This window comes from Marmota monax, unplaced genomic scaffold (assembly GCF_021218885.2).
Source record: "Marmota monax isolate L192 unplaced genomic scaffold, Marmota_monax_Labrador192_F-V1.1 WCK01_AAM20220418_F8-fsc00017, whole genome shotgun sequence".
In the NCBI taxonomy this organism is placed as follows: Eukaryota; Metazoa; Chordata; class Mammalia; order Rodentia; family Sciuridae; genus Marmota; species Marmota monax.
In genome coordinates, this window is record NW_026695241.1 from 19,423,809 (window position 1) to 19,436,683 (window position 12,875).

General features: G+C 39.4%; 1 protein-coding gene across 27 annotated transcripts in view; it reads right to left on the reverse strand.

Annotated features, from left to right (window-relative positions):
- Ttll5 (tubulin tyrosine ligase like 5) overlaps nt 1-12,875 on the reverse strand; it is a 265,849-nt gene that overhangs the window by 188,014 nt on the left and 64,960 nt on the right. For all 27 annotated transcript variants that reach the window (XR_009226355.1, XM_046440809.2, XM_046440808.2 and 24 more), the window contains 3 exons: nt 4,564-4,645; nt 3,068-3,129; nt 1,909-2,003 (listed from right to left, as the gene is read on the reverse strand). Coding sequence is in view for 26 of the 27 variants with exons in the window: in XM_046440809.2 (XP_046296765.1) it covers nt 1,909-2,003; nt 3,068-3,129; nt 4,564-4,645 (239 nt within the window). In the remaining variant the exon portion in view is untranslated. The remainder of the gene's footprint in view (nt 1-1,908; nt 2,004-3,067; nt 3,130-4,563; nt 4,646-12,875) is intronic.

The window sequence follows — 12,875 nt, forward strand, 5'->3', positions numbered from 1 at the left end:
ATGGGCTGCTTATGGATGATATCATGCCATTACCTACCAGTTGGCAAAAAAAACATTAAGTAGATTGCCTACCATTTGCAAAGAACTGCCAATAAAAAAATGACAGGCAAGCCAAGAGAAGAGTTCACTCATCCCAGCTTGTTATACAGTTACCCATAGAAGTGCAACTTGGGAAACTGTGTTAAAACTGGACAGAAACATTCACAATTCTTTCTATATCAATTTGGAGGCTCCTGCCAAAGATGCCATAGGAAATAACCTGCAAAGGAATGTGATTGCCCAAATTAAGCTTTCCCAATACACCTAGGTTAATCCTGTACTTTTTCTTATTAAAATTTTTTTAAAAACCCTTTGATCTGTGATGATGCATTCATCAAGTACAACTCTGCTGCCTTTATTTGTAATCCAAGATAATACCTCTTAAAATACAGTACACCCTGTTCCACATCACATTAATACTTAGGAAGTCTATTCCAGAGCAGGGGTCACAGTTGGACAGACTGCATCCGGCTCAAAGAAATGTTATGTTTGGCCTGCATAACTGTTTTGTTTTGTTTTGTTTTAATGAACTAATTGCTGATATTTAAAAGCAAGATTTCTGATTGCTCTTGACAACAGGAAGATCTCAGCCCCTTTGGCCCACACTGACGTGTGGCAGTGATCAGTTAGAGCACATTAGTTAAACAGGCGCCCCTTTTCCGTGAGGCCCATGCTCTCCTACTCTATCACATCACTCTAGCTGCGTTACACCTGCCGCAGGTACTCACTGACATCATCTGCCTGTAGGCCTGGAGGTTGAGTTTGAAAACCCCGTTCTAGTGAAAAGTTCTCTAAATAAATGATAGTATATGAGCTTGGCAAACAGAACCAGCACCACTCTAAATAAGACCAGCAAGCAAAGGGAAGAGGAGCAGGAAGAGCAACGGAAGGAAAGGGAGGGAAAAGGAAAGGAGTGAAGGGCTGAAGTAAGGGTGTGAAAGGGATCAAAAGGACGGGAAAGGGGAGAAGAGGGAGGGAGGGGAGCAGGAAAGAACCTACATCTAGTGAAGGAGACTGGACAATTTAAAAGCAATGAATCGGTGAATGCAAAACCACGCAATGCAGAACAAGTAAGTAAGGCTGCCATGAGAAGTGACGGTCACTGAAGAGTGGGATGACTTAGTAAGAAAGTATCTCCAAAACTTCGGGAATGCGAGGTGATCAAACCCGATGCACAGAGCGGGGGAAGAGGGAGCTTTTACACGAGAAGAAAAATTAAAAGCAAAGAAATCAGCAGTGTAGAGACAGACAGGGACTGATGAGAGGACGGAAGGAGCAGACGGAGGTTAGCTGATGGGTTTAAGTGGGACAAAAACGCAGAGTACACAAAGACCAGAGCAATGTGTGATCAAATGATGTTTCTGACTAGCCCAAGTTTCTTTGGGCATTTATTTCATTTAGCCTCAATCAATAACTCACAATCATTCAAGGTCCTTTGAAGAGAATTTCAGGTAGAGAAGATGCTATTTCAAGGGAGATGCTATTTCAAGGGAGCATCTTTGAAATTAGTCTGAAGATCAGAAAGAATGCAGTAATGACTAAGAATTCATAGGCTCCCTCTCTGTGCTTTGTTTATGAGTATGCCCATTTGGGAAGGGGGAGGTAACTTTTGAAAAGAGACATAAAGACAAAAGGAAAGGCATGAGAAAAAGAAACCAAGAGAAAAGACAAAACAAAGGCAGGGAGTAAATTTGTTGGAAAGCATAAGCTTTTAGCCACAGCTGAACATAACTGCCCCCTGTCTAGACTGATCCCCAATTCTCCTCCTCTAAGCCACCTCACCTCCATGGCACTTGGACTCCCTCATTTACATCTGCTGCCACTTCCTTGTAAGCCTCCCCTGGACTCCCTGCTGCTGAATTTCCTTACCTGAGGTTTCTGGAAAGGGTTTCTCCTGGAAGACTCAAAGGTGGGATAAATTGGCCGAGTAGTTGCCCGCTGGGCAGGATCTTGGCACACAAATCCTAAATGGGGAGTGGGCCACATTAAAACCTGCCATTTTCTAAGATATTAGCAGATTTGGCTGCAACTGTAGATGCACAAACTCAATTACACAGTCATAAATATCACAGAGATCCATCATCAAGATGATTATGTTAGTTGGGTAGCTGAAAAGTGACTCTAATTTGAGAAAGAGATGTAGATTTTTGATGAATCCTGAGTAAATGTGTATATGGCCATTTTAAAACACATAGTTATTAATAAAAACAAGTTATTTCAAAGTGGTTTCCAGAAGTCTGACTAGAGAATGATGTTGTTTTTACTGGGAATCCAAAAGCAAGAGAGCAGTGTTGTCCTGCTACATGATCTACTTCTGGAAATGCCGAAGGTGGCCCATTGGCTACTCCCCAAACGGGCTTTGTACATTTTCTATCATTTAAGAAATTGGACGTCAACTAATTTCACTGACTTCCTAAAAAGAAGTGAATTCCCATCCAAGAAGAATAGAGTAGCTAAGTTTTATAGCACTTACTGGTACATCAAGTACTAGTTCATCTCAAATACACATTATTATGTCTTTTTAGAAAATTTCAAAAAACAATAATAAATCCACATCATATCCACCTGACTGCCCATCTCCATTTCAAAGTTTTGGCTTATCTACTTAAAATGAGATTTCTTCTTTGGGCCACTTTGGTTATAAATACTACACCAGGGATCATATTGAGACCAGTAGAGACTGTCTAGCAGAAACACAGCCAGTCTCCTTTGTAACGAGGCTTCGTCCGTGGGTTTCACTTTCCCAGCTCAGAGAAAAATACACTTTCTGCAGATCTTTGCTTAATTCTCTGCCTCAGCTCATAATTCCTATGCCTCAGGTCTCAGCCTTAGTTGTGGTTCAGCCTCAGGACAGGATGGAGCCAGGGGGAGTAGAAACATATAAACACTTCCCTGAAAATATAATTTTTTGGTACAAAACATTCAGCATGGCTTAGGAACTGCCAGTTGGCAATACCTATGGAGCCTGACAAAATGGATGCTCTAGTTAGTTTTTATATGAGACTGTTTTGAAAACACCACTACTCACCTACAACAGTGAACATATCTGAAATCATGCTGGCTTTAATTTTTAGGTCCAGAGGTGCATCACTAAGAAAATAGAGAAAGAAAAGAACAATTGATAAATTTTATGGTTAACAGAATAGCTGCCTTCTAATGGGTCCCCATATAGGAGAGTTTCCAAATGTTGATGAGAAGCAACATATAAAACACATCAAATCCATGGAAAAAGACAAGAACATCTGGGCAGAAGTACTAGAAATAAAAGCCTGGTGTTAAACTCGCCCTCTGTGAGGCAGGCCCAGCACCAACACATTGATTCCCTAACATGTAATCTTTTTATTCCAGAAGGTCTTATGCAATTCAAATTTTGCACAAGTCAAGAATATTGCTTCATTATCACCGTAGATTTTAAAGGCTTAGACTTTTAGTATGCTCTTTTACAAGTATGCCCATCATCCAAATTTTGTTTTACTGCTGCAATAGTTGAATCACATTCACATACAAGACAAGAAACTTTGGCCACCTTCATACTTTTCTGTTAAGTCTTTATTTTCTGTTTTAAATCAATTTTCTTAGGCTTGCAAATAATGCAGAAAGACACAACAAAACATACCAAAGTCCCACCAAACGATGCAGCAGGAACCCACACAGAAACACAAACAACATGAACAGGAAGCAAAAGGCTGGCTTTGGTGTCCCTCCATGCTGTACCCGATGCAACACCCGGGGACATCTATCAGTGTCTAAGGTGCTTTACTGGGTAATCTGCAGAAGGCTGACTCGGCCAAAGTACAGCATAACATCGGCAGCATCTGTAACATCCAGTTCTACACCTTACTACCGAGGTGAAGCCAGATCTCGCTCCACTGGCACTCTGCCATTCCTTCTCATCCTTAAAATTCAACAGCCGGGTGGTCTTTGGCATAAATCTCTAGGGTTTTCTATTTAGATAAGTGTATAGCTAATAGAAATTCTGGCTGCAGAGGTAAGAAGAATCTTCTCAGTACTGAAAAATATGTGTCTTTCCTTCTTCTAAACAAGAATTGGTTTTTAAAAAAAGATTTTTTGAAGTTCTTAGACTATAATTTTGGATGAATACCAGGATGTGGAGGAGGCAAAAGAACCAGGTACAACCTACATAAGCAGAGGTCCAGCTTTACAGTATATGTGGATTTGAGTCGGCATAAACCTTTGAAATAAAGAGAATATAATACCATATGTATTTCTTTATTCTTAACAAAAGACCTACCAAGTTTTAAAAAAAAAAAAACCTTCAGGATAAAAACAAATGCAGAAATCACATTCCAGAAGTCCAATAAACAGTAAGCATATACTGCAACTGACTAGGAAAACAGGGATCCCTGGTTGCCAAAAAATCATTTAAAAATTTGAGCCTTCTCTATCTAATAACAGAGGGAAAGTCTTCTAGTGCTAAATGAAATGACCCTCCTGACCCTCGTTAAAAATTGTTTTAGGGTCACTTGTACGTTTGTCCTTTTCAAGTTGATGGAAATGACTTACCAGGCCAAAGAAGGAGACAGATTCACTTCCAACAACCATGGCTTCAGAGTAGAATCTATGAGCACATCAAAGCCATATAGTTCTAGAAATACAACACAACACACAAGATCATTTAACACATCACAACTGCACAAAGATCTGAAAGGGTTGATCCATCAACTACCCCAGAATTCTAGAAACAGTATAAACAGTAAGTGGAAACAAAAGAAGAGAATCCTTCAAGTTCAAGACATTAATCAAGTTCTAAAGCTAATTTTAAAATATTATACAATTCCTGCTTATATCATCCACTCTATTTGTGTTCCTGAGTTCTCCATAGAGAGCAACCTGACTCCACAAGAGTTTACAAGCATGATGCTACTATGCTCATGGATAAAAAACTATTGAGAAAAGGAATGAAGCAAGTGCATCCAGTAACGACACTACTGGGGACTACTCCAAACCTCCCTGCCATACTCTGAAAACAGAAAAATATACTCAAGACACCACTCTAGGGTCCTTCCATCACATTTTCTTAGACATAAGATCTTGCTTTTGTAACCCAGGTCAAGAAGACATTTAAATGTAAAATATATTTATTATTTCCTCTCTCCTATGGTTTCAATCTCCATTTGAACACAGAAGGTAAAATAATTGGCCTGTAGACAGAAATTCAGAAGAGAAAAGATGAAGCCAGGAGTGGCAAAGCAGGATTGTGACAAACCATTTCATACCATCAATATTTAAGAAGGGGGGGACAGCCAAAGACCAAATTTCCATGGCTTCTGGATTATTTACTGATTTTCTTCTTCAGTGCCCCACCCCAACTATGGCAAGAAATAAAATAAGACTCTTAGATTGCCTGATTTCATTTAACAAACTCAGGAATGAAAGGTTAACTTTGGAGCCCTTCATATTATTACTAGTGAGATGCTCTCACTAATGAGATGAAATCACAGTGGTGTACCATCTTGATGTACACATACCAAACATGAGTCTCATAAGTGCTACAGACTTCCCAAACTTCCCACCCTGGGTCACTCAAAAGAAATTACACCTTTTCTCCAAGGAAAAAGACTAAATTCCTTACTGTGATCAGAGGTCATACCCACAGAACAACAGAAATTTTTCAGAAACTCATTCTGAAACAAATTTCATTTTATCAAGAAGGGATTTTGGAGGAGCTGGGGATATATCTCAGTTGGTAGAGTGCTTGCCTTGCATGCACAAGGCCATGGGTTCAATCCCCAGCACCAAAAAAAAAGAAGGTTTTGGTTTTGTTTTTGTTTCTTTTTAAGCCAGGCACAGTGGCGCACGCCTGCAATACCAGTGGCTGGGGAGGCTGAGGCAGGAGGATCATGAGTTCAAAGCCAGCCTCAGGAAAAGCGAGGTGCTAATAAGCAACTCAGTGAGACCCTATCTCTAAATAAAATACAAAATAAGGCTGAGGATGTGGCTCCGTGGTCGAGTGCTCCTGGGTCCAATCCCCAGTACCCTATTCCCCCAAAAAACAAGGGTTTTTGTTTTTTTTATTTCTTAATTCTCTAAGAAAGAAAGAAAAAGAAAAAAATAAAAAAACATAGACTTCTAAAATGATGGCCTCAAAGATTTCAGAACACAGGAAGTCTGAAGTTTTATGATGCAGTGCCGAGAATCCTAGAATGGGAACCTGGAGACCTAGAGGTCCACCTGACTGTGCATTGTAGAACCTGGGGAGTCACTTCTCTCTCTGACACTTCGTTAGCAACCTCTGGTTTCCTCTGCCTTCCGGATTAATCACTATTAATACCTGTATGCTCAGTGAATCTCCATCTGGTTTGTGCTGTGTGAAAACAAGAAGATATTTGTATTCTAAACCCTCTAGGGTAAAGTCTCCATGAAGGCATTGGCTTCCATAGCAATTACACAGGATTCCATTTAATTTGCAAACTAATAAAAAATTATATGAGTGTTTGAGATGAGATTCACCTTCAGGTAACTATATAAAATGTACATATCATCTACATTTTAAAATGTAAATAAAAGGAAACTCCTTTACCTCTCTATTTTGGTAGCAAATTCATACCTTTTATATCTACTAGAATCTTCTGAATATCTTGCCCAAACCTCAATAATGCCACAGGATATTCCCCCTTTATCCTGAGAAAAACCTTTTGCAATAAAGCACCGAAGAAGGCATTTAAAAGGAAAAACTTGACTGTATGTACAATCTAGAAGTCCTTGTTGACATTATATGAACAGGAGAGCACATTGTCTGATTCAAGAAAATAAGAGTCTCTTCAGTTTTAAAAGCTGAATTTAGTTCAGGATTAAACTGTTTCATAAAGCAGCAGTAGTAATCATATTAGGAAGAACATAGTGAAAATAATGATCGATGCATATATTAATCAGGTTTGTAGAATCAGTCACAAATTAAGATACAGTTAGATTAACAATCCAGGGGAGCACTTAGCAACCACCACATTTACTTAACCATTTCCCAAAATCACAGGCAAATTACAGGAACCTCAGCGGAGACGCTGAGAACAAATATTTTGGGAAGTGAAAGAAAAAAAAAATATGGCCTAAAGAGAAAGAACTCCCTTCACAGTGCTAAATTAATTTTCACTCCGGTGAATAAAACCTGTTGGTGCTAAACATTGTGTATGGGGAGTGTGCCAAACTAAAATATCTAACTACGCCTGTATCAGTCACGGAAGAGTGAGGAAGAAGCACAGGTGGCCATGTGGCACCACTGAGACACAGTGCAAAGCTCAGCTCACCTAAAAGGCTGGAGCCAGGGAAGAGGGAAGGGGCAGAAGACAGCTGCGTATCAGATTTCTCTCTTGAATAAACAACTCAGCTTAAAACATGAGCCTGGGTTCTTTTAACTAGGGTTGGACTTTTCTATGGATATTAAAGATTTTAAAAGGCAAAGAGAAGGTGGTGCTGAGAACATCAAGCTTCCTCACCTTTTCATTTTTGTGTGTTTAAACAGCCGGGTCTAGAATTTTAAAAATTCAGTATCCAGGATGAGATTTCCAAGTGTCCCTGTCATCGGGTGCAGACAAGCCAGGCTTTTCCTGTGCTAATAGTTCCTCTCTTTGTTCCTCTGTTCAGATCAACGATTTTCAAAGACTGTTGCTACAACCTTATTCAATTATTTCCCCAGGACAATTTTCCTTGGTAAGAAAAATTTCCTTCAGCCCCTAGCCAAACCAAAGCAACCTGAAAATGAGACTGGTCAGTGTAAGAGGCTGCTTCTCTGCACCTCTGCTTTACATCTGTACCCCTTTCTCCCCATTGCTTTAAACACGGCTTCTTAAAATAGCAACCTGCACTTAGCTGTCTGAACTCTCACAATGCCTATTCCCTCCCCACCCCATAAAAATTTGCTTATGCTTCCACTGTCTACTAATTGACTATGATCACCAAAAAGCCCAAGCATCTGGAAGTGTCGACCACCTCCTACTAATAGGAACTTTCTTCTCCCTTGGGTTCCAGGACACTGCTCTCTTTTGATTCTCCTCTTATTCCTTCTCTCTGGCATCCTCAGATCTCTTTCCTGCTCAGTTCTATTCTCTTCTTGGGTAAGCTCATGTATTCTCACGGCTACAATTAATGATATGATAACATTTAACTATCTTTAGTCATCTCCTGGATGCCAAATCCATAATTCCAACATCCATATAGACACTGTCACTAGAATATCCCACAGGAACTCCACACTCAGCAAATCAGCACTGGTATCTTTGCCCAAAATTGTTTAGTTTCCTATCTTGCAAAAAGGTGACCCCATTCACCAGGCCCCAAAGCTAGAAACACTCTCCCTGCCACCTCCCAAATCCAACATGTTGCCACATTTCTCTTTATCATCCTTCCTCTTAAATCCATCAGATCTTCTCTATCCCTTCTAAGGTACAACTTACAATGATGAAGTGCACAGAGCTTAAGGGGTAGTTTAGTGAGTCTTGGTAACTGGATACATCCATGTAACCCACAGTCCCATCAACCCACACAGAACATTTCCCTCACCTCAGAAAGAGTCCCCATGCCCTTTCCTGGTATATACCTTGCCTATCACCCCTACAACTACAATTCTTATTTTTTTCACCACAGATTTGTTTTGCCTGTTCTAGAGTTTCCTATAAATGGAATCACATGGAATATACTCTTCTGAGTCTGACTTCTTTAATTTAGCACGTTTTTGAGGTTCATTTACATTGTTGTTTGTCTTAACGGGTTTATTGAAGTATGATTTATATATAATAAAATTCACCCCTTTAAAGTGAAGAGCTTGATGAGTTTTGATAAATGTATACAGTGTTTAAACACTACCTCAGTCAAGACATATAGCAATTTTATCCCAAAGTTCCCTCGGGCCACTCTGCAGTCAATCCCCACCTCTCTCGTCCTCCAACAACCACTGATCTGATTTTTGTCTACTTTTGGCCTTTTCCAGAATGCCAAATAAATGGAATCAAAATAGTATTACAGCCTTTTGAGATTGGCTTATTTCACTGAGCATTGTGCTTTTCGATTTATTTACACATGTCAATAGTATAATTCATTACTTTTCACTGCTGAGTAGTATTCTATAATATGGACATACCACATTAAATCCATCAAATAGCATTTGATAGTTATTTGGGTTATTTCCAATTATAGGCCATTATGAATAACGCTGCTATAAATGTTTGTGCAGAGATATTTATGAGAGCATACATTCTGTTTCTTCTCTCCTGGGTAATCCTGGGTAGGAACACCTGGTCACCCAGTGAGAGTTCACTACACAGTTACTGCACCTCTCACCTCCTAAGGCCTTTCCCTAGCACTAGTCTCTCCCCAGCTACAGTTTACTCTTCAAGGCCACCAGAATTACCTTTCTAAAAAACCATATCTGTCTGGGTATGGTGGCACATGCCTATAATCCCAGTGGCTTTGGAGGCTAAGGCAGGAGGATCACAAGTTCAAAGCCAGCCTCAGCAACTTAGCACAGCCCTAACAACTTAGCAAAACCCTGTTTCAAAAAATAAAAAGGGTTGGCTACTAGCTCAGTGGCTAAGTGCCCCTGGGTCCAATCCCAAGTACCAAAAAAAAAAAAAAAAAAAAAAAAAAAAAATCTATCACATTGAAATAGTGAATTGATCCAGCAATAAACACTAATGTCAGATTGGTTCCTGAAAATTTTTAAATTGGTCACTGCTAGTAATGCTGATATGCTAGTAATGCTGTAATGCTGTAGAGTACTCCCTCTGTTATAACTCTGTCATCTTGAGCTCCAGTTCAAATTATGATAAAAGTTAAAGAAAACAAAAATAATCTTATTATTCCCTGCTCAAAAGCTTTCAAACTATCTATTACCTGCAGATGAACAAAACTTGTCAGTCCTTTATAATCTGCTTATCTTCTAAACCACCATTCCACGGGCAAATCTAGTCACACTGTATACCATTTCAAAAAATGCCACATCCTGTAGAGACACTGTTTCTTACTATCATATTCCCCCTTTTTGAGATGACTTTTTGTGGCTCTCCTAAAAGTCAAGAGAGGTCTTTGTAATGGGGTCCAGAGCTGTGTATTCCAGCTTGTTCTGTCCCACTACTTGTTCTGTCATTTATCATTTCCTGTCTGCTCTTCCCCATCCCTTGAGGGCTGGGGCCATGTCTTATTTATCATTATATACCAAGCAGCCCACTCCGTAAGTAATACATAGGAAACAATTAGAAATAACAAATGAAAGAAAGAGAGAGAGAGAGAGAGAGAGAGAGAGAGAGAGAGAGAGGAGAAAGACTTAAGTGAAAAAAGTCATACAATTTTTGAGAAAAACAGTAAAATTACAGCTATTCCCCCAAAATAACCTGATCCACATGGCCTGAGAATAATATATGCCACTAATCATGAAGAAAATTAAAGAAATTCTCATTAAAAATTTTACATATTAAAAATATATTAAGGAAAAACTGGTAAAAGACGGTCTTAGAAGGGAAAGGAAAAAAAGATCTGATGGAGAAAATAGTTCATCCAAGGCCTCAGAGATTATTAAACATGTCACACCACTAATTTTGGAAACAGTCCACTAACCCTCCCCAGAAATAAAGTCCCAAATGAAGTTATAGTCCCAGAGGCAATGGAAAGTGCTGACATTAGCCAGTACTCACTGTCACTGAAATCCTTTTGTATAAAGGAAATTTTTTTCACCTTGGCTTTGGATTTGAGTTTAAAAGTGAAGAGGGAGGCCGGGCGGTGGCGCTCGCCTGTAATCCCAGAAGCTCAGGATTACAAGTTCAAAGCCAGCCTCAGCAATTTAGTGAGGTGCTAAGCAACTCACTGAGACCCTGTCTCTAATAAAATACAAATAGAGCTAGGGACGTGGCTCAGTGGTAGAGTGCTCTGAGTTCAATCCCTGGTACAGCCTCCCCCCCCCCGGAAAAAAAGTGAAGAGAGATCATTATAATGGGGTCCACAAAGAGAGTTTTGGAAAAATGCAGACCAAGATTCCACAGGAAAATGAACTAAATAAAACAAAAAGGCCAGAGCCAATTTACTAATTAGTCCAATAAATCAATACGGTATCTGGTTACCAGATACAAAGACAGATTGAAAGGACCATCTAGGAGAGGTTACTCCTGACTAGAGCAGTAAGAGCGTCCTTTCACAGGCCTGATCTACTAGGAAGGATGAGGTCATTTTTCCTGAGATTTAGTTACAGGAGAGCAGAGGAGAATCCAGGATATGAGGCATGCCAAAAGTGGCAGGCTCATCAGAACTTGTCTTTATGTGGGTGGAGAAAGAGCCAGAGAGACCTGGCTCTCAAACTCAGTTTTGCCATTTATTAGCTGCATGACCTAGGATAACTTCCTTAACCTTCCTGAATCTTTTTTTTTTTTTTTTAATCCTTGTTTTATGGTATCTGGTTGGTAATAAAGACCAACAATACTGTTGAGGACTGAAGGAAATAACCTTCGTTTGCTTGACAAACAGCAGGTACTTCCCATACCTACTAAGTCCCTTCTGCAGTAAACTTCCCTTCCCAACTAAATAGGACAAAGGGGTAAAGTGGAAAAGATAATCTTATCTTGAAAAGTGAACATTTGACTTTCATTCTTATTTTGTTGGAGGTCAAGTAGTTTACATTACTGGACAACGTGAACTATACACATTCACTCCTTGGTTTGTGGGCCTGCTCCCTTTAAAACTTCAGTTTACCCTGAGGAATCAACAAAAGGCCAAACCAGATTTCATTCAGCAAAGACAGAGGTACTGGGCATGGGTGGCCCTGAGCTAACAACTCACTGGACTCTGATCAAAACAAGGCCAGGCTGATAATTTCCCTAAGTGGTCTCACATCTGATTCACATGATCCCACTTGGTCACAGCACATGACTTTAGGCATCTTCACACACAAAGATAAAACCACTGTCAGCAGCAACATCTTTAGAGCACAGCTAACATCCTGTTGTTTTTGGCTGTTTTTCTTCAATTGGTCAAAAAGGCTGTTCTCATAGTCAGTTATCTCACAGTGCCAAGTTCCTTAGAATATTTCAAAAGTTGCTATTTAAGCATATTATTTCATATGGTGGCATATTTTCACCATCTTGGAAGGCAGTGAAAGTTAATTGTCAAAAATCTGTTTTGTTGGGGTGGGCATCAAACATTGTATAAATGAAGTTTCATGATCAAGATACTAGGATTACCAAAATGTGACTTCTGAAGCCTGGTTCTTCAGGCTCAGTCTCTTTCATTCAAATTCCTTCATTTACTAGCTCTAAACCCTGAGGCACATGTTAATTTCTCAAGATCTCCATTTCTATATCTGAACTAATTATTTTCTAACGTCTTTCTAGATGCACCAATCTATGAAAAAGCACTAAATGACTACATTTAAGTCTATATATAAACACTGACAATATAATGCAATTATATGTATGTACCATTACATGTAAATTTTGGTTGGACAGGGACAAATTGTTGATGGTAATTCACTGCTGAAGACGGCAAGAGCCGTCTTCAAACAGCAAGAGCTGGGGGAAAAAATTCAAAAAATATAAATAAAAGAATGAATGGGAATATTGAAAGTACCTGGAAACAGACATCGCAGATGGTGGGGCAAGAAACAACCACAGAAAAACAGAAACAAGATGGTAATGGAGTGCTCCTGGCAGAGATCCATATGATGGAAGGTCAGGGACAACAACTAAATGAGTATAGGGAACCCCATCTCAGGACTATTTACTTCTAAAAGCACCAACACTCTGTTTAAGCCAAAATCTTCTGGGAAGCTCTCAATTCCTGTTTATTCTAACACAAATGAAAGAGAAGAAAAACAAAACAAAACAAAACAAAAACAAAAA